Source organism: Phalangium opilio, unplaced genomic scaffold (assembly GCF_054372755.1).
Source record: "Phalangium opilio isolate 3A_F unplaced genomic scaffold, DU_Popi_V2 ptg000061l_1, whole genome shotgun sequence".
In the NCBI taxonomy this organism is placed as follows: Eukaryota; Metazoa; Arthropoda; class Arachnida; order Opiliones; family Phalangiidae; genus Phalangium; species Phalangium opilio.
Window position 1 is genome coordinate 9,210,081 of NW_028324178.1, and position 22,661 is coordinate 9,232,741.

The window sequence follows — 22,661 nt, forward strand, 5'->3', positions numbered from 1 at the left end:
GGTCTTGAGTTCTCAAGTTGAGACTATCTGCAATAACAGAAAATAAATTTTAAACGGTTACAATTGATTAAGGTTTGGAAGTTTGAATTACTATTTTAGAATTTTAACTAGGGTATATAATATGAAGATTTAAAACATAATTAATTACATTAGTCATGTAAAAAAATTTAATTAACAACGAACAAACATGTTCCGCTCAACAGGAGTCTACAATATCTTATCCTCAACACTGGTTTACAGACGTTTGTTGAGAAAGAGAGTTGCAGAGATGGGCTGTTCTTTAATAACTGGGGCAACTAGAAAATTATGAAGCCAATATACTAACGTAGATAATAGTATGGACTGTGTTCAGATCTAAGCAACATTGTACTAACAATAGTATTTGGACATAACGTTAACAAATTTAATTTTGTCTGTTTTTCATCGAATAAAATGAAAATGTGCGGAATATTTTTTGATAATTCGAGGCAGAATGTAATTCTGTAGCTAGAAAAGACAATTTTAACTCAATTTTACGATAATTTTGCTTAATTATTGCATTTCAAAATGAATTTGATCCTAACTTAGCTAGACCAAAATGGATATATATACTAAGCCAAATCATGTCCACGGCACCGAGCTCAGTATCCTAAGCTTGGAGCAGGTAAATCCTGTTGCATCGAAATCGAGGCTTTAACGGTCTGGAGTGGACCGATAGTTAATTACACACTTAAATTATGCCTACATTTAAGATTAATGGAATAGTCAGATTTCATTACATAGCCTCTTTTATATCAGGGTTATTAGAGTCATACACATTTTTAACACATTTAAGAAAGTGAAAAAACACGTCATCTCCACATCGTAAAGCTTCACTGCGCCACAAATACTCGCATAGGTACATGTCCAAGTCCTTGGTTTGAACATCTCGACAAATACTTCTTTACAATGGGCGCCATTGGGATTCGATGGTCTGAGTGTTAGCCCATGTTACAGGGTCGTCGAAAGCCTCTTCGTGGTTTACCGTCAGATGGTTGAAACCGTGATTGTTAAAGTTGAAGTATCCTTTCCAGCAGTCGGTCATGATAGTTGTACTAGGTCTAACGTGTTTTTTTATAATAGTCAATAATGTAGTACTATCGCGGCGATTATCCAGACATAATTCGATGCGGAACCTTCCTCCACGGCGTTCGCTTCCAGTTTGAAGCTCTATCATCTCAACTATCCATTGTCCGTCAACTTTACGGCCTCGATGGTACTTCATTTTGCCAATTTTGGTTTCGTCCATCTCTACCACCAAACCCTCTTCCCCAATTTGGTATTCCTCCACCATCATTTTATCTAAAGCGACGAAGCATATTTCACGGCAATAGATTAACCAATGGCAAATAGTAGCGTTCAATGTTACAACGGATTATGTTGATGTTTCTCGCCACAAAAATTCATATTCCGTTTTTGCCGATTGAAAAGAAATAAAAAAAATTCAAGTTACCGGTCTATGCCGAATTTGCTTTCTTCAAATACTGTGTTTTTCGTAATACTTTCAATAAAATTGTGGTTAGGATCATGCACGGTGCGTTTGCGACAACGCCAACGAGGATGACTCATTCCCGCAAGTACACGTTTTCCTTTTTAACAATAATTGCTTTTCCTGAAGCTAAGGAATAAGCTTCTTCTTATCGTCTAGTATACGCGATAACTGCCGGTGATTGAACATTTTGCGCTAATGTACGTGTACATTAAATTACTGGACCTATTTATATATACCTGCTTTAAAAAATCGATGTTTGCGTTCGCTTGTATAATTTTTGGGTTGTGATAATGGTATTAGTGCATCGGTTAACTGGCAGGTGAATAAACCTCTGAACGCACCAATCACTAAACATAGTATAAGTTGGGTTAGGTTAGGTTAGGTAGGTAGTGTTTTTAACTTTCGGTCCACTCCAGCAGTTAAAGCCTCGATTTCGAGGCAGCAGGATTTACCTGCTCCAAGCTTAGGATACTGAGCTCGGTGCCGTGGAGATGATTTGGCTTAGTATGTATATCCATTTTGGTCTAGCTAAGTTAGGATCAAAACACATTTTGAAATGCAAAAATTAACTAAAATTATCGTAATATTGAATTAAAATTGTCTTTACTGGCTACAGAATTACACTCTTCCTCGAATTATCAAAATACATTCCCCACATTTTCATTTTATTCGATGGAAAACAGACAAAATTAACTTTGTTAACGTTATGTCCAAATACTATTGTTAGTACAATGTTGCATAGATCTGAACACAGTCCATACTATTATCTACGTAACCATTTTAGAGGCATAATTTTCTAGTTGCCCCAGTTACTAAAGAAACCCTTAAAGATGAGATAGGATCCATACGAGTGCGGGCTTTATTTACCCTGCCCCCGGGTGTTCTCCTACTGGATAGAATCCAATTCGACCGATTTTATGTGAAATATGATTTTAAATCCTTTCCGTTTGTGCGGTGTCTGTCTATTGGAAATTTTTATATTAGGCATTTTTTCTTGCCATTTCATTCTTCATCAGAAGTTAATTCAGTGGCATAGAAGAAGAGTATCGGACTATCGTGCAACAGACCAAGGATCGAATCCCCGAAGGACAAAGTATGTTGATTGTTTGTAGTTTCATGCTTTTGCTTATAATGGGTTTCATGCTATTTATTATTATTGGTTTCATCATGGATTAAATAACGCTAAGGGATTGTTAACTCCCCCTAAAATATAAAGTATGCATGTTCCAAACGCCCACTAGCAGCTTCTATCCCTTGCAGGAAGTCATAACAAAATTGGACCAAATAAAATATCACGTGTCCTAGGACGTTAAAATCAATTGTACAATCTATAAAAAACATAATTGCTGAAATACCGTTATTAGTACTGCACAATCACCAATCTATTTATACTTAAGAGGTTTCTAATATATAACTACTAATTAAAAATTTCCACTAACTCATTAAGCATGAATAAAGTTCTTAATTATAAAAAAGTCTCGAAATTTAAATCCCCCCTAATTTCGGCGCCGCCATCTTTAAAGTCCACCAAAACGATTTATTTTCCTAGACATGGCTCTATATCTACATCCGTTTTGGTCCAATAAATTGTGGGGTTCCCACAGTGCGAATGAAGAAGGAAATCAAGGAATAATTCGGAACATGTAGCAGGTGGTAGCAATACATGGGAAACGCCGTTAGTGAAAAACCAATAGCGTTAGTTAATTCATTGTTTAATGCTATTGATTATAATTGGTTTCGTGTTATATTGATTATTATTGGTTTCGTGTTATATTGATTATTATTGGTTTCGTGTTATATTGATTATTATTGGTTTCGTGTTATATTGATTATTATTGGTTTCGCTTTATATTGATTATTATTGGTTTCGCGTGATATTGATTATTATTGGTTTCGTGTTATATTGATTATTATTGGTTTCGTGTTATATTGATTATTATTGGTTTCGCTTTATATTGATTATTATTGGTTTCGCGTGATATTGATTATTATTGGTTTCGCGTGATATTGATTATTATTGGTTTCGCGTGATATTGATTATTATTGGTTTCGCTTTATATTGATTATTATTGGTTTCGCGTTATATTGATTATTATTGGTTTCGCTTTATATTGATTATTATTGGTTTCGCGTTATATTGATTATTATTGGTTTCGTGTTACATTGATTATTATTGGTTTCGTGTTACATTGATTATTATTGGTTTCGTGTTATATTGATTATTATTGGTTTCGTGTTATATTGATTATCATTGGTTTCGTGTTATATTGATTATCATTGGTTTCGTGTTATATTGATTATTATTGGTTTCGTGTTATATTGATTATTATTGGTTTCGTGTTATATTGATTATTATTGGTTTCGTGTTATATTGATTATTATTGGTTTCGTGTTATATTGATTATTATTGGTTTCGCTTTATATTGATTATTATTGGTTTCGCGTGATATTGATTATTATTGGTTTCGTGTTATATTGATTATTATTGGTTTCGTGTTATATTGATTATTATTGGTTTCGCTTTATATTGATTATTATTGGTTTCGCGTGATATTGATTATTATTGGTTTCGCGTGATATTGATTATTATTGGTTTCGCGTGATATTGATTATTATTGGTTTCGCTTTATATTGATTATTATTGGTTTCGCGTTATATTGATTATTATTGGTTTCGCTTTATATTGATTATTATTGGTTTCGCGTTATATTGATTATTATTGGTTTCGTGTTACATTGATTATTATTGGTTTCGTGTTACATTGATTATTATTGGTTTCGTGTTATATTGATTATTATTGGTTTCGTGTTATATTGATTATCATTGGTTTCGTGTTATATTGATTATCATTGGTTTCGTGTTATATTGATTATTATTGGTTTCGTGTTATATTGATTATTATTGGTTTCGTGTTATATTGATTATTATTGGTTTCGTGTTATATTGATTATTATTGGTTTCGTGTTATATTGATTATTATTGGTTTCGCTTTATATTGATTATTATTGGTTTCGCGTGATATTGATTATTATTGGTTTCGCGTGATATTGATTATTATTGGTTTCGCGTGATATTGATTATTATTGGTTTCGCTTTATATTGATTATTATTGGTTTCGCGTCATATTGATTATTATTGGTTTCGCTTTATATTGATTATTATTGGTTTCGCGTTATATTGATTATTATTGGTTTCGTGTTACATTGATTATTATTGGTTTCGTGTTACATTGATTATTATTGGTTTCGTGTTATATTGATTATTATTGGTTTCGTGTTATATTGATTATTATTGGTTTCGTGTTATATTGATTATTATTGGTTTCGTGTTATATTGATTATCATTGGTTTCGTGTTATATTGATTATTATTGGTTTCGTGTTATATTGATTATTATTAGTTTTATCGGAGCCTCCGAGATATCTAGGCCCGTGCGTGTCTATTTTTATGTGGGGAAATTTCCTGTTTCATAGAGGAAATATTTTCACCCTTCATGTGTATTATATGGTGCTTTTATTACTGTTGCGAAAGGGTCCTTCCATAAATTGTCGTTGATATTTTAGGGGCCAATTATAAAAAAAATTATGAATGAGAAAGGTTTCACCCTTAAATTAACGTAATTGTTTTATGGGTTTTTATTTTTTATTGAATCTTTTAGTTAGATAATGTGGACATCAAAATTAATTGTCAGATTTTAACATTTTGGTTTTTTTAGTAAAACTAAACTTCTTCAAGTTGCTAATTCACAGTTTTATACCATAAGAGGATTTTTTTACTCCTTCGTAACTTTTAATTTTTTAGCCTATCTTTTTTATCCTTTACTTCTTTGGCATGATTGTTTAATAGGTCTAAAGGTCTTCGGAAATTTTCTGAAACATTTTCTTACATATTGCAACAGTCGACGGGGTCACGAGGCTGAACTAATTTTTATTTTACGATACTAAAAGCGCCCCAAAGTGAGAAAACACGGTGAACTAAATTAGATCGAAAAATATTCTCGCATCGCGATAGGCACGGGTCGAGATATCTCGGGGGCTCCGGTTTCATACTATGCTGATTATTATTGGTTTCATACTATATTGATTATTATTGATTTCATGCTATTGATTGTTAATTTAACTTTAACTTAATTGCAGCTACAATAAAGTAATCAAAATATACACCCATATGAGTAATTGAAACATTTTAAGTGATTTTTTTAATATGGTTTTATTATTGTGGGGTTAGGATTTAGTTTTGGTGATGTTAAGGTTAGGTTTTGGTCAGGTTAAGGTTTGGTTTGATCAGGTTAGGTTAAGTTAGGTAGGGTAGGGTTAGGTTAGGTTTTATTTCGTTTGGTAACTAAAAGACGCTTTTTTTTTTAATTCCGTTTGAAAAATCTGCATTAAAAATATATCAATCGTAGAATTCATTTGAAAATTTTATGATCGTAAAACCGCACATTTCGGCTATATCCGGTCCAACGGGATTTGGTGTAATGGGAAATTTCTTCCAATGAGTCTTGGCCCAACGGACCAGCGGCCCCACCAACAAGAAAGAGAGAAAGCACATAGATGGCTGAGCTGAGCTGAGTGAGCTATATGAGAGAGGGAAAGGAGAAAGAAGAGGTCCGAGTGGGCGATTTTTGCTAGGTGTGGTTATATAACTGGACCTAGCTTTGCGATGGTGTGGGGTGTGTGTGTGTGTGTGTCAGGCTGTTGTTATTGACTTACACCCCAGGGGACCGCGTTCGCAGTTTCCGAATCGAAGCAAATGTGTTCGCCATATCCGGACCGCATTCACAGTTCCCGGAAAATTCAAAACTTGAGGCTATCCACAATTCAACTGGCCACTACTATTTCATTTGACTAGTCAATTGTCCATTCCACATGAACACCAATCTGTATTCACTGGCTTCTAACACCACCACCTTCTGGGCGTTGCTTTTGTCCATCCCACAAAGACACCAGTTTGTACTTGCTGGCTTCTAACACCACCATCTTCTGGTCTTTGTTTTTGTCCATCCCACATGGACACCAGTCTGTACACCTGGCTTCTACACCACCATCTTCTCGTCTTTGTTTTTGTCCATCCCACATGGACACCAGTCTGTACACCTGGCTTCTACACCACCATCTTCTGGTCATTGTTTTTGTCCATCCCACATGGACACCAGTCTGTACACCTGGCTTCTACACCACCATCTTCTGGTCATTGTTTTTGTCCATCCCACATGGACACCAGTCTGTACACCTGGCTTCTACACCACCATCTTCTGGTCATAGTTTTTGTCCATCCCACATGGACACCAGTCTGCACACCTGGCTTCTACTCCATCATCATCCTTAAGGTTAAGACATACGCGGCGATCGGCCAGGGTTACGAGAAACGTCCGGCCTCCCAATGGCGGGGCTTCCACCAAAGGTTCACGCAATTGCGCTGTTCTTATCCATAGCTGCGATTCGAAATCCTTATATACTACCTATTAGAATAAGGCGAAGCAACCGGCGTATGCTTCATTTTAAACGCCAATATTAGTCAAGTCTCTCAAGAATGTTTAATTGTTCTTTATCAAGACGATGTAACGCTCAATAAGGCGAACAACTAACGAAGAAAATATTTAATATTAATTATATTTATTCTAATATTTAAGATAATCTTGTTTCTAAACTCAAAATGAAAACGGGAAGAGTTAAAAAGCAGTCTATTTTTTTGTCTGTGTGTGTCTGTCCGTTGTCACACTAGTGCGCCGAGTTAGCAGTTCGCTTTGTTTTGATGTGTTTAGAAATCCTACAGAACCTTAATATTCACTTTTTCATAATATAAAGTGAATATGTGGAAATCTTTTTCGTAATTACGATGCATTTAGTACTTTTGTAGCTTTAAAGCTCTGTTTCATTTTGATATTCCAAGAATGTTTTTTAATATTGTTATTTGAAATGGATGTTTATATATTACTTAAGCTATACTACATCTGTTTATAACATAATCCTTTCTATAGTGATTTCAAAACGAACGCAACGATATTGGTCAAATGTACTTTTATTTGTCAATAGGCCTAGTGAACCCAAAAGTTAACGCTTGGGTTTGGTTTTCGTTTCTGTGATGCAGAGACATTAACGGTTCAGAGTGAGCCGAAAGTTAAATACACTGTTAAATAATTAGGCTTAGATTTTATAATCATGGTGGATATCTGGGTCGCGTTCAGCAGAGCTTAGCGCTGTTAGCAGTGTCGTACAGGACGGGATTTTGCTTTTGAATTTGACGTCACGGTGCTCAGCGCTGAGCCAGCGCGGTCTCCAAAGAAAATAGTCGGGTTTTGGGAAAACGTGACGTAAAACGCGTAGTTCTCAGCTTGGCGAAAAAAACATGGAGGAATTAATACAATTAGCTCTTGCTGATTCTGATGGGACTATAGCTATTTAATTGGCGTGAAACCATTTGATGACGCGAGAATTTTAAGAGACATGTTACTTTCTAATTTTAATTATAAAAGACGTTGTTATCTATCTCTTTAAATATGTTATGATACAATTTTTGTTAAGCCTTGGTACCTTGCACGCTTTATTGCGCTAGCTTCATTTTTAAAACACCGATGACCGGAAAAAAGCTATGACGACAGATCTCACCGGTAACCGTTTTCCAAAATCCGCTGTCATTTTGGGGAGCTCTGCTGGACGCAGCCCAGACCAGTTAAAGGTCTGATCGTGATCGGATTATAGCTTCGTGTTTTCATGCTATTTATGGTGCGCATTTACATCCAGTGTGTGTAGCCAGAAATAAGCTTTGGTGTTATGTAACGTTAACAGTCATGTTGACAAACTAAGAAAGTCGTTGAGGTGAAACGAGAGGATAGTGTTTACATGGCAACCCTGTTGTGAATATGGCTTTGAACATAGAGGGTATACAGTTGAGGAGTAGAAAATTCGGCCTTTACAAAAACGTAAAGGTAATATCCCTCCAAAGGTTTAGCTCTTCATTTCCCGTTTTTCCCCCATCGGATGATTTTAATGTGTACAAGTATATCCTTATTGGATGTAAAATGTCGTCTGATTTACAGTATATTTGCTATGCTTTGTATACTGCTTTAATATTTCATAAATTTTAACTTCATTATTTGTTCTTAAAAAAAGAAACATTTCCATATCTGGGTAAGTAAGTTTGTAAGTAGTCCGCCTCGGAGAGGTAATCTTTTGGTTTTCCCAACTTGTAATATAATAAGATTACGAGAGTAATTTGAGTTTAAGTGAAACGTATAAAAGCATAAACCTGCTAATTACTAAAGTTTCTAATCCGCTTATCGTTAGACGATCGAAAACGCGTATTTCTTTCGAGTGCTAAAATGTAGAATACATATTTCTGAACATAATGCAGACGACGCAAATGAGACTCGCCCGAGAAAACCTTTGGGGGGGTTGACTCTTATAAATCACGGGCGCTGATTGGCCGGTAGGTCGCTTTATCAAAATTCAAATGCATGTTTTGGATACAAAACTTCAAATATTGTTTAAAACTATAAATAGCGCTTCAAAAAATCTGAAAAAATTCAAGGCGGCATATTTTAACATAAGGAATCGGAATAAAAATACTTAATTTTTGCCAATAGTGTCCCTTTAAATTTTGTGGCAGATCCTACACTACACACATTGGCAATTTCTTTCAAATTGCTGGCCAAGTTACCGTCTCCTTTAAGTATACCCAAAAGTTTCCTGATAACACTTCCTTTCGGTAAAGAATTCCCCTTCAAAGTATCATCTTTCACAATTTCTTGCACTTTTGGGATTCTTAAAATGCACTGGATTACGCTGTTCATGAAACAAGTGTTGCCAGTATTTGGAAAACTAAATTTTAAAAGCAATTAATAAGCAAACATAGTTTAAATATTAACTCGTTATATTTAAAAGGCAATTATTTACCCTGTTGTCCAATAGACCTAAAAATAAAAAAAAACAAGCTGGCCATATATACGCCCGTTAAGGGGCAAATTGAAAATGAAGCAAGCGCCATCTAGTGAACAGAAATACAAACTCAAAGGTGACATTTTTTCATTGGCTGAAAACATTCTGACACTAAATGAAGCAAGCGCCATCTAGTGAACAGAAATACAAACTCAAAGGTGACATTTTTTCATTGGCTGAAAACATTCTGACACTAAAATTCTGCCTCTGCGCATTTCTAAGCGAACCAATAAGATCACCCCTCATTCGTGAAAGCCCGGTTTAGAAACTCGTAAGGCCGTTGTAAATTTTGAATGAATTTATTTTTAGGTGTATTAAATATTGCACTTTGTGCGTTTGAAATTGGACTCAATATTGCGTGTGAAAGTGGTTTGCTTAAAACCCTCATTTTAACCTTTAACATATTATTGCCTTTAGAAAAGTTCCTCCATTTTCCATACAGCTGATTGCTCGATCTTTTAATTCCGAATTCATGGGCAATTTTATACCACGAACCAACACCATATTTCCCAACACCAATAAACAAACGATCTTCTTCATCCCCGGTCCAAGCTTTCCTGCATTGTTTAGCAGGACATTTTTCTTGCTGCTTCACGGGTAAACGTGTTTTGTCATCATCTTGGTCTTGATCAGGAGGACTAGGTGTTTCCCTAAAATATTCCACAGTGCTTTTACTCCAGAAATTTTTAGACGAAGTAGTCAATGGAGGGCTTGGAGTTCTAGAGCACCTAGGAATCTCCGGTGAAAATTGGTTTTTTCTTGTAACGGAATTGTCTTCACATTTAGAAATTTTCCTAAGAGTGAATTTTAAACCAAGACAACATTATAAAATTGTGGGGGAAGCCAAATTTGATTTCTAACTCTACTTTCACGATTGATTTTCTACTTACTTCTGCTTCTTTGGTTGTGAAATTAGACGGGTATAACATGGTATAAGTTTCTTCTTCGGCGGGGTAGCTACATATTTTGCTTGTAGGTCAAAATAGTGAAATCCAAAATGTCGAAGGCACAATATCGACGGTCAAAATAGCGAAAACAAAAACAGCGAAATGCAATAATAGCGAAATATCTTTATAGCGATAGCAAAGTTAGCGAATTACAATTACCTCGAAATCTTTAAACGCTAAATACATTTTTAGCGAAATTAATAACAGCTAAATACCTTTACAACGAAACCTAATATAAAGTAGTAAAGATTCGAAAACTACCAAATTGAATGCACATGCGATGAAGATAGCATCGTTATTATAACATAATCAAAGCATTGGTCGAGTAATTCTCAGACTATAATGCAGCCCGCCATTAAAGGTCTAGACTGTTTTGAGAACCTTTTGAAACCATAGTTTAAAGACTGTCGAAAGATGCTTCAGAGCTAAATCCCACCATAAGAGAAAAAATGGACATAATCACCTCTCGTAGGCGACAAAATCCCCCGGACAATTTTCCCCCGAACCCCACTACAAATGCCCCCCAGCCCCAGGACAAATTCCCACCAAACCGTGATTGACAGGGAGGGAAATCTCTATTATATTAAGTAATTTTTTGGAAAAGGCATGTCATTTTGGGAAGTCAATGTAGATAAACAACAATATTTTGGAAAAGGCATATTATTTTGGGAAGTCAATGAAGATACACAACAATATTTTGGAAAAGGCATACTATTTTGGGAAGTGAATGAAAATAATCAACAATATTTTGAAAAAAGCATATAATTTTGGGTAGTGAATGAAGATAAAGAACAATATTTTGGAAAAGGCATATTATTTTGGTAAGTCTGTGTAGATAAACAACAATATTTTGGAAAAGGCATATTATTTTGGGCAGTCAATGAAGATACACAACAATATTTTGGAAAAGGCATAATATTTTGGGAAGTGAATTAAATAATCAACAATATTTTGAAAAAAAGCATATTATTTTGGGAAGTGAATGAAGATAAAGAACAATATTTTGGAAAAGGCATATTATTTTGGAAAGTGAATGAAGATAATCAAGAATATTTTGGGTAAGGCATATTATTTTGGGAAGTCAATGAAGATAAACAACAATATTTTGGAAAAGGCATATTATCTTGGGAAGTCAAGGAAGATAAACAACAATATTTTGGAAAAGACATATTATTTTGGAAATTCAATGAAGATAAACAACAATATATTGGAAAAGGCATATTATTTTGGGAAGTGAATGAAGATAAAGGACAATATTTTGGAAAAGGCATATTATTTAGGAAAGTGAATGAAGATAATCAAGAATATTTTGGAAAAGGCATATTATTTTGGGAAGTCAATGAAGATAAACAACAATATTTTGGAAAAGGCATATTATCTTGGGAAGTCAAGGAAGATAAACAACAATATATTGGAAAAGGCATATTATTTTGGGAAGTGAATGAAGATAAAGGACAATATTTTGGAAAAGGCATATTATTTAGGAAAGTGAATGAAGATAATCAAGAATATTTTGGAAAAGGCATATTATTTTGGGAAGTCAATGAAAATAATCAACAATATTTTGAAAAAAGCATATTATTTTGGGAAGTGAATGAAGATAAAGAACAATATTTTGGAAAAGGCATATTATTTTGGAAAGTGAATGAAGATAATCAAGAATATTTTGGAAAAGGCCTATTATTTTGGAAAGTCAATGAAAATAATCAACAATATTTTGAAAAAAGCATATTATTTTGGGAAGTGAATGAAGATAAAGAACAATATTTTGGAAAAGGCATATTATTTTGGGAAATCAATAAAAATAAAATACAATATTTTGGAAAAGGCGAAAAATATTAAAGTTATTTATAAAATATTACTAACCTAGCTCTAGCCTAACCTAATCCAACCTAACCTAATCCAATCGAACCGAAACGAACCGGACCTAACATAACCCAACCTAACCGAACAAAACCTAACCTAATCCAACCTAAACTAATCCAACCCAACCCGAATAAAATTAAAATATTGACAAACTAAACGTAAATATTGCATGTCATTGACACCACCAATTAACCAATCCAAAGCAAAGCAAAAAATGTTTCGTATTTGCAAATATTCACCATATTTACGCTAATAACTTTTACGTACACCTATTTTTGCCCTAGAACTGTATGAAAGTCACAAATTAATTAGAAATAAGTCAAATTTTAATTTAATAATAGTTATTTACCTTCGGGGAAACGAACCCACCATCCTTCACTCCGCTGTTCATCGCCTTACCCACTATGCCACCAGATCGCTGACTCTGCTAGTGTTTTAGATAATTTTGATATTGTATTATTTACGACCTTTTTATTAAACACTGTCGGGGGATTATGACCGGAGGATTTTGCCTAGAGCGTGGGGGGATTTTGTACTCTTTCGTCGGATAGGGGGAAAAATGACCTGGGGATTTTGACATGAGAGAGCGGGAATTTTGTAAGTTTTCAAAAATGGGGGATTATGACCCGGGGGTCTTTTGTCTTGGGGGTATTTAGTCCGTATACCCTCTTTTTTGCATTTCCTGTTACGGGGGATTATTCGGTGTTTTATCTTTTAGAATGGAGTAGGTATGCATTGTTAAAAATATTTTAAGGTACCGTAAGAAATTCGCTATTGTTGTTCTCTCCAATATTTCATTTCGTTGTTTTTGTTTTCGATATTGTTGCACTTCTCTAACCTTGCTATCGCTATTATTGCATTTCGCTCTTTTTGTTTTCGCTATTATTGCATTTCGCTATTGTTTGTTTCGACGAAATCAACACGCTATTTTAGCATTCGACATTTTATTTTCGATATTTTGACCTGATACCACATATTTTATGTCTTCTCTTACCAACTGGTCCACTCTACATACTTCACGGCCCAATGCCTTATTAACCATTTGCGCCATTCGTGGGTTTGGTTTATTTCCTAATTTCTTGGCATATTTTCCCATTTTTTAAATAATTGATTGGTATTTATGTCTCGTGCCGCGTGGTCGCATGTTTTTTCGCTCGCGCTCGGTTTTAAATTTTACTTTTCAAATACTTTTTCAATTTTTGTTAGGCTTAGCTCTAAATTTTAGTATTTTTCATAACTTTAGACATTTTATTTGCCTAAATTAGCTGAGTGGACTGGATAAGTTGTAATGCGGCCCCCAAATTGGCGTGGGGGCTTAGAGGCTTCACTTTCCAGTACCAGGTTTTTTTCTTTTACTTGCGGTTTTCTTCGAGTTCTCATCGTTCTCTACCTCATCCACGGGTTTTGTATTTGCAAGGAAACACGGTTACAGTGCTCTAGCGTGCATCTTCAGGATATTGCCCATTACTATGCTCCATTGGAAAAATACTCCCCTTCACTTTTCGACGATAAGATTGGACATAGACGTCGCTTTCGTTCGCTTTCACTCCAATCTATTTTAGATGTGCATCACGACGATTTTCCGATTTTGGCAGTACGTTTTAATGGCCTAGATAGATGCGGGGACGTGGAATCCAATCCTGGTCCGGCGTTGACTGCCAAATGTGGGCATTGCGATAAGACGGTACGGGATAATCAGATGGGTATCTTTTGCGAAGCACCACACTGCCACAGATGGTTCCACGCGAAGTGCGTTAATATGTGCAAGAATGAATACCTTCGTTTAAGCTCTTCGGATGAACCATACACTTGCCCAACATGTTCACTTCCGGCCTTTAGTGATTCGTTTTTTGCTGTGCCAGATTCATCCAGTGATGACAGCTTACCACACGCTGTGGGGCCATCTCGTTCTAAGAAAATTACATTTGTTCTTTCAAATGTGCGAAGTGTTCGGAACAAGCTTGTGGACATTTCATTACAACTGTGTTCAACTCCCACTGATATCTACGCTTTCACTGAGACGTGGTTAGACAACTCCATTTTAGACTCGGAAATTTTCCCCCAAGACTATGTTATCTTTCGTCGGGATCGACCCACTAGAGGTGGTGGTGTACTGCTTGCCCTACATGATTCTTTATGTCCGTTACCGATCGAGATTCCTGAGGAACTTTTAATAGCGGAAGATGGTACGCCCATCGAGGGTGTTTTTGCGTCATTTCGTTGTGGGACTCGCTCTGCTGTTGTTGGCTGCCTATATAGACCTCCTAGATCTTCTATGTCTACTCTACTTACGATGTGTGACCTACTTGGTCAGCTCCATGAAACTCTACCTCCGCATGATCTCTTCGTTTTGATGGGAGACTTTAACATGGATATTGATTGGTTACACCCTTCTCCGAAATCCGCTGCTGAACAGTTATTCTTCGACACGATCACTGACTTGGGTCTTCAGGAAACTGTATTAGCACCAACTCGTGGCTCTAGCAGGCTAGACCTAGTCTTTGTTAACGACATTAGATTTTTGGGAGAGACGTTGGTCCGTGACAACCTTCCTGGCTGTGATCATCTCGCTGTCACTGGTGTATTGGACCTTCCCCGTAACTTCGTTCAGCGTGTCAACAGAACTATACTAAACTACAAAAACATCGTCTCGGCAGATCTACAAGACTCAGTCAGATATGCTCCATGGGAGTTGGCGTTCTCGACAAACATCAATGAAACATGGGACCTTTTCCTGGACCTTTTTTGGGCTCTTGTTAAGGACAATATTCCAAGCACTACGCTACGAGGCAATAAACGATCACCTTGGATCACTGGTGACCTCGTGCATCAAAGTCATGTGAAGAACTCGCTATTTAATAAAGCCAAACGAAGACAACGTGAGTCGGATTGGAGCGCTTACAAAGTATTTAGCAATGGTTTACGACGTAGAACGCGTATCGCTTACGACCATTATGTAGCGGGTCTTCATGAAACCCTCGCAATGTACCCTAAACGTTTTTGGACCTTTATACGCTCTAAGAATCAACTACCGCCACCGTCCTCCTTTACGGGAGATTTTGGCGAAGTCTCCTGTCCTTCCATGGTGGCGCGTGTGTTTGGCGACTTCTTTTATAAATGCTTCAGTATCCCGGATCCGGATCTAACTTTTCCGACTTTGGATGCTCAAGGACCTCACTTTTCCATGGATTACGCTGTTCATGAAACAAGTGGTGCCAGTATTTGGAAAACTAAATTTTAAAAGCAATTAATAAGCAAACATAGTTTAAATATTAACTCGTTATATTTAAATGCAATTATTTACCCTGTTGTCCAATTAAATATTGCACTTTGTGCGTTTGAAATTGGACTCAATATTGCGTGTGAAAGTGGTTTGCTTAAAACCCTCATTTTAACCTTTAACATATTATTGCCTTTAGAAAAGTTCCTCCATTTTCCATACAGCTGATTGCTCGATCTTTTAATTCCGAATTCATGGGCAATTTTATACCACGAACCAACACCATATTTCCCAACACCAATAAACAAACGATCTTCTTCATCCCCGGTCCAAGCTTTCCTGCATTGTTTAGCAGGACATTTTTCTTGCTGCTTCACGGGTAAACGTGTTTTGTCATCATCTTGGTCTTGATCAGGAGGACTAGGTGTTTCCCTAAAATATTCCACAGTGCTTTTACTCCAGAAATTTTTAGACGAAGTAGTCAATGGAGGGCTTGGAGTTCTAGAGCACCTAGGAATCTCCGGTGAAAATTGGTTTTTTCTTGTAACGGAATTGTCTTCACATTTAGAAATTTTCCTAAGAGTGAATTTTAAACCAAGACAACATTATAAAATTGTGGGGGAAGCCAAATTTGATTTCTAACTCTACTTTCACGATTGATTTTCTACTTACTTCTGCTTCTTTGGTTGTGAAATTAGACGGGTATAACATGGTATAAGTTTCTTCTTCGGCGGGGTAGCTACATATGTTATGTCTTTTCTTACCAACTGGTCCACTCTACATACTTCACGGCCCAATGCCTTATTAACCATTTGCGCCATTCGTGAGTTTGGTTTATTTCCTAATTTCTTGGCATATTTTCCCATTTTTGATATAATTGCAGGAAGTGCCTACCAGACCCAGCAGAGTAGCAACTTCACAATACGCAACCACAATACGTGTGGTCACTGTGGTGTGATGTGAGTCACGAGTGGCTAAAAGTGCGCCTCTTTTTAAGATAGAATAATATTTTAGAAAAGGTGGCAATAAACAAGCTAATTAGCAATTATTTAGAAAATGTAGCAATATTTTGGAGTAAAACATACAATTTTGGAAAAGGGGGAAATTTATTCAGTTGATTTAACTTGATAATAACAAAAACAGGCGCACATTTAGCCGCTCATATAGAAACTTGAAGGTCTTACCTTTGCTGGAAAATTTTGTTGACTTAAGGAAAAATTTGGAACACAATTTTGAAACTGAAGTTAGGCTTAGCAATTTTGAAACGCGTGTGATTTGGGGGGGGGGGGGTGAAATATTTCAAAATCACGCGCTCCTATAATCACGTGACAAAATGTAAAGGCAACGTGTATGGGTGTGTGTGATATTTTCAAAAGGGATACTAAAAGCTGAAATTTAGATATTTTGTTAATCATATATCATAATGGCGCAACGTTTGATTAAAGACACGTCATATCTCGTAAATTATACACATAAGTCACGATAAGAGTTCCTTTTGTAATTCCAAAACATCGGATGCGAATCCGGACAGACATAGCTAACGATCTCGTAGACAGACGCTATCTCAGAAATAGGCCAGAAAAATTAATGTAAATAATATAACAAGTTGGGAAAACCAAAATATTACCTCTCCGTGTCGAGAAGATTATATAAACAAAATTATCCAATGAAAACACTTTTGCCCTCATCCTTTATATATATAGGAGGCAATGAATGAAATATATCACAATTCATGGGCCTTGATAGATATAGGAGGCAATGAAGGAAATATATCGCATGCACGGGCCTTGGTAGATATAGGAGGCAATGAAGGAAATATATCGCATGCACGGGCCTTGGTTGATACAGGAGGCAGTGATAATCTCTCTTTGTACGAGAGGTTTATCTTTAATATTTAAATAAATATAATTATTTTTAATTATATTAATCTTCAATAATTAACATTAATAATAGTTAAATCGTTTAAAATAAAGTTATACCTATTATCATCTCAAACTTTGCTAATATTGACGTTTAAAGTGAAGGGTACCCCTCTTGCCCGCTTTCTTCAAATTTTGGGGTATATATACGATTCGATTCCATTATAATAGTAAGGAAAAAGCGCAATTGCGAAAACCTTTGGTGGCGATCCCACTTTAGGGAGGCTAGACGTTTCTCGTAACCCTAGCTGATCGCCGCGTATATCCTAAAACCAAACGATGATAATGGAGTAGAAGCCGATGATTCAGATTGGTGTCTATGTGGAATAGACGGAAGACCAGTGGATGGTGGTGTTAGAAGCCAGTGTAAGTGCAGACTGGTGTCAGTGTGGGATTGACAAAGAACAGAAAATGGTGGTGATTAGAAGCCAGTAAGAACAGACTGGTGTCCGTGTGGGATGGACAAAGACCAGAAGATGGTGGTGTGAGAACTCAAGTAGAGGAGCCATTTCCGTGACTGTGAAAGCAGTTCGGAGATGGCGAACACGTTTGCTCCGATACGCAAACTGCGAACGCGGTCACGTGGGTGTAACAACAGACAGACAGACACACAGACAGACACACAGACACACACACAGACAGACAGACACACACACAGACACGGCCGTTACAGAACCTCTCCTGGACTACGTCACACGGAGAGGTAAAAATAATGAAGTTGAACCCTAGGCGTGACCCGAAGTTTAAATACTTGACATCACTGTGAAAACTAAGTACTAACATAAGGACATTATCTCTCTCTAAGGGCCCAAGATTCTATGTTACGGTTGAAATGTATGTATGTCCTATTTGGTCAGCCATCCGTCTCATCTCAAGTGGTATAATAATTGTATAGCCTAAACAGAGGCCGAGCGCATTCGCTGCAGAGTAACCCGGCATTGAACATTTTCCCTCCTTCAAAGATTTCTCACGACAGCTCTTCGTGATTTTTACTAAGCGCGAATTTACCTCTTGTGTCTGAGAGAGCTGGGGGATTCTGGAAATTCTCTTACTTATTTTTTCCCCTCAGTCCTTCCTCTCTCGCCTCCCCGCCTGTTTTAATTTGATTCCCAACCGCTTGGGAGCGTTATCTCAGAGCTCGCGTCTAGACCCCGACCGGCTGATTTTGAAAATTATTTTTCTCTCCCGCGAATTTCACGAAAAATTCGGAAGGAGCCCCAATACAAAATCTACGTCACATCTAGCAGAACTAGATGTTTTTGCTAATAGATGCGCTTGGGCCCTTAGAGAGATGATGTCCTTATGGTATAGGGCTAAGCTGCAGAGTTTTTTACCTCTCCGAGTGACGTATGTCACGTGAGAGGTATTACACCGGCCGTGTCTGTCTGTGTGTGTGTGTGTCTGTGTCTGTGATGCTGTCTGTCAGACCCCACGTGTCCGCGTTCGCAGTTTGCGTATCGGAGCAAACGTGTTCCCAATTTCCGGACTGCATTGACAGTTCACGGAAATTTGGGTTTGTCTCCTCTGGCTATTCTACTTGAGTTCCAACACCACCAGCTTTGGTTTTCGTCCACTCCACATGGACACTAGTCTGTACGTGCTTGCTTCCAAGCACCACCAACTTCTGTTCTTCGTCAATTTTACCTTGACTCCCGCTTCTATGCACCACCATCTTCTGTTCTTCGTCAATTCCACATTGACACCAGCTTCTATGCACTACCATCTTCTGTTCTTCGTCAATTCCACATTGACACCAGCTTCTATGCACCACCATCTTCAGGTCTTTGTCCATTCCACATGGACGCCAGTCAGTCCATTCTGGCTTCTCTTCCTTCGTCATCGTTTGGTTTCAAGATATACGCGGCGAGCGGCTAGGGTTACGAGAAACGTCTAGCCTCCCAATGGCAGGGCTTCCACCATCGGTTCACGCGAATGCGTTTTTATCTATTATTTGGTTTTAAGATATACGCGGCGATCAGCTAGGGTTACGAGAAACGTCTAGCCTCCCAATGGCAGGGCTTCCACCAAAGGTTCACGCGAATGCGTTTTTATCTATTGTTATAATGGAAACGGATCGTATATATACCCCAAAATTTGAAGAAAGCGGGCAAGAAGGGTACCCTTCACTTTAAACGTCAATATTAGCAAAGTTTCTAAAGATATTATGAACAACTTTATTTTAAACGATTTAACTATTTTTAAAGCTATTTACTGGCGATTAAAATAATTAAAAATAATTATATTTATTTAAATATTAAAGATAAACTTATTTCTTTGAAGTGACACAAGTGAGAGTTTATATAGAACGAGTAATGAAGATTACATCTGAATCGAAACACTACACGCATATCAAAGTTAATATAAAGCGAGTAGGATGATAAGATCTCTTACAAAACGATAACATTTCCTTTTTGCAGAATATTAAATGGAAATATTTTAAATAATTTTCGGCATTACGATTCTTTTAGTAGTTGTGTAGCTATAAAGCTCTGTTTCATCTCAATATTCCAAGAACATCTTTTGATATTAACATTTCAAATTTGGTGTTTACTTTTTAATTCAGCTTTACTACATTTATATATAGCGTAAACGCAACCTTTAAATTCACTACATAATATGGATTTCAATACTTCGTCTCTCTGTAAGTGTTGAAGCGATTGAGTGAGTCGAAAGATAAATACACATCCTATATTTTAGTTGTACCATGCGTACCACAATGTTGCCAGGCGTTTATTGAAGGATGCTTGGGTACTTGGTACAGACTGTTCCGTATGTATATTTTTTAAATATGACGGAATTGCGGTAGATATGATAGCGCCCTATTTGCGAAAAAAACCTTTTTTTAAACAGTTGAATCACTCTTTGATGATAGAATTTCAAAGGCAGAAGTTAAACGTTAAATTTGCTCGATTAATTTTGTTCGGAAAATAATATATTTAAGCGCTACGTATTACTGAAGGAGATTGATTTTGCCAATCTTTGTGAGTATTTAACTGTTTAATAATTATTTTGGTTAAGTGGGAGCCTAGCTTATGTGTGATTGGGTTGTGGCTTCCATGTTTTGGGGACATTTGCTTTTTGTGTGGCGAGGTATGATTCAGCTTTGATATGGACAAATGTTACAAATCATACTGGTAGACTAAGAATACGGTTGAGGTATAGCGAGAGAGTAGAGTTTCCACAGCAATTGACTATTTTAAAATTGAATTCCTGCACTTGCAAAGAATTAAAAAAAGCGATAGATGCATATATTTAGGTTGTTTAAGGGGTAGTGATAGTCATCTCCACTCGGAGAGGTAATATTTTGGCTTTCCCAACTTGTTTCTATTTGCGTTACTTGATAATTAAGCGGAATTAGACGCCTTTTGCGTTTGGCCTGAATTGAGATCCATTAAATCTATAATAACCCTTACTTTGTTTGAGCAGCAATACCAAGGTCTGCCATACACAATTAAACCAAACATATAGGTTAAACTCTCTCCTTTTAATCGAATCTATATTTTGCTGTTTCGGTAAAGCGTTTCGATGATTCGTGCTTCTATTATTTCTTGGAAACTTCGTTCTAAATCTTTTCAACAAATCTTGAAATTTTCTTATTGTAAACCATGAAACGAAGCATTTTAACGAAGACACAAAAATATTACTAATACGAAGTAACCAACGAGCTGAAAATAAACCCTCTCAATGACTTGATTTGAGAAAACTTTCCAACAATTAATATACCCGTATTTCGAAACTTAGAAAGGATAATGATGTCACGAGTTTCATGGGTGGTTCTCCCGTAAACAGAAAAACTTCGAAGAATGACAATATCACTGGAGTTTCGCCCACTTTTAATTGAGTTTGATCGTGAAGCGAAAAAACCGATAGATCAGAGCACAAAAAACTTGTTTAAAAATAATTTTTGAATGACACTCTTAGTAACTAAGACGTTTTTATAAAGTAAAGGGTGACAACGCTATTTGAACCTTACTTTGCGACAAGTTGTTGTACTCCCCCTCGCTGTCTTGCTGAAAACATCTATATTTCTGAAAACACATAACGTGATTGTTAAATTAAAAGTGGCATAGAAAAAGGTCTAGGTACTTCCTAACCGGTGTTTCAAGAAATTGTATAAGAAATACCACATGCCAGTAACAAAATCATTCTTGGTATTAAATTCGTCAAGTTCCTAAGCAAATCATGAATATCTGGATTACTCAAAGGGATACTTAGGACTAGAATATTTTCTTTTATCATCAAAAGAGTGTTTAAAAAAATTAATTTAACAATTGGAACGATGTTTCTATCTGCAATAGTAAAGAAGATAAGAGCAATAATGTTTCCGTAATGGACACTACGCGTTAGGCTTTTCCGCGACGCACTGGGAAGTACGCCATTGGATGAATCCGTCAGGTGGTACTAGACGTCCAAAAGGGGTACTTTCTAGTCCTTCGTGGGAAAACGTAACGGGTAGTGTCCATATATACGAGCCATTACGGAAACTTAATTGCTCGTATCTTTTTTAATGTTGTATTTAGAAACACGGTTCCACTTGATATATTCACTATTTTAAATTCTCTTTCGATTAAGAGTAAAAATTCTATCCGGGGGTTTCTCTTGAAGGCAAGACCATCCATGCATAATTAGCGTTGCCAAATTCAACAAACGCTTCTTAATATTTTTTGTAGAACATTTGACAAATAAGTAAATTTAATTTATAACAGGAAAATTTTACTAATTAATACTTGGGCCATGATATTTAAATGAAGGGTTACAAAAGTGACACGCACTTACATTGTCCAATAATAATATGACTACCGTTTTATTTATATTTTTAAAACTGAAATTAAAATGAGAACTTAAATGAATAAAAACGAGAAAATATATTTGAAATTAGAAACGGCAAAAAGCCTTACTGGTAATAGCTGCTCAAAACTGGTTTATCCATAATAGATTAGTTAAACGATCAATTGTCTTTGTCTGCGAAATTAGAAAACCGAATGAAATTTATAAGGCAAAATGAAGTAGAAACGAGGTTCATATACAATTTAAAGTATTCAAAAAATATTTCTTACCAAATTTTGTTTACTTCTAACATCGAGAGCGACAATTCTAAAAAATTTCTAAAAGTTTTACAAAATCCTCGGCGAATTTAAGAACAGGAGACCCTACAAAATTGACGTTTTAGAATTATGCTTTATAAATTTTTGAACCTTATTTTACATGGAATTTGAGTAAATATTTAAACAATCTTTTTACCGAACTTTTCTAAGGCCGTTGC

General features: G+C 36.2%; 2 protein-coding genes across 3 annotated transcripts; one reads left to right on the top strand and one right to left on the bottom strand.

Moving 5' to 3' along the window:
- Nucleotides 1–8,904: 8,904 nt before the first annotated feature.
- On the bottom strand, nt 8,905–16,364 carry LOC149665041 (uncharacterized). 2 transcript variants are annotated; one of them, XM_089841929.1, is made up of 4 exons: nt 16,152–16,364; nt 15,990–16,055; nt 15,564–15,911; nt 8,905–9,329 (listed from the first exon to the last, which is right to left on the bottom strand). In XM_089841929.1, the coding sequence occupies exons 1-4, from the start codon at nt 16,343–16,345 to the stop codon at nt 9,050–9,052; spliced, it is 888 nt and encodes a 295-aa protein (XP_089698055.1). In that variant the 5' UTR covers nt 16,346–16,364; the 3' UTR covers nt 8,905–9,049. The 2 variants fall into 2 exon arrangements, with proteins under 2 accessions (XP_089698055.1, XP_089698054.1); XM_089841928.1 differs by having other exon boundaries at nt 15,564–16,055.
- Nucleotides 13,548–15,500, top strand: LOC149665042 (uncharacterized). The gene has a single exon (XM_089841854.1). The coding sequence runs from the start codon at nt 13,548–13,550 to the stop codon at nt 15,498–15,500; it is 1,953 nt and encodes a 650-aa protein (XP_089697980.1).
- Nucleotides 16,365–22,661: the final 6,297 nt, after the last annotated feature.

Coding starts and splice junctions, on each gene's coding strand:
- LOC149665042 (XM_089841854.1), top strand. CDS start 13,548: ATGCGGCCCCCAAATTGGCGTGGGGGCTTAGAGGCTTCACTTTCCAGT.
- LOC149665041 (XM_089841928.1), bottom strand. CDS start 16,345: ATGGGAAAATATGCCAAGAAATTAGGAAATAAACCAAACTCACGAATG. Junction 16,056..16,151: donor TCACAACCAAAGAAGCAGAA/GTAAGTAGAAAA, acceptor ATTCACTCTTAG/GAAAATTTCTAAATGTGAAG. Junction 9,330..15,563: donor ATATTTAATTGGACAACAGG/GTAAATAATTGC, acceptor TTTAAAATTTAG/TTTTCCAAATACTGGCAACA.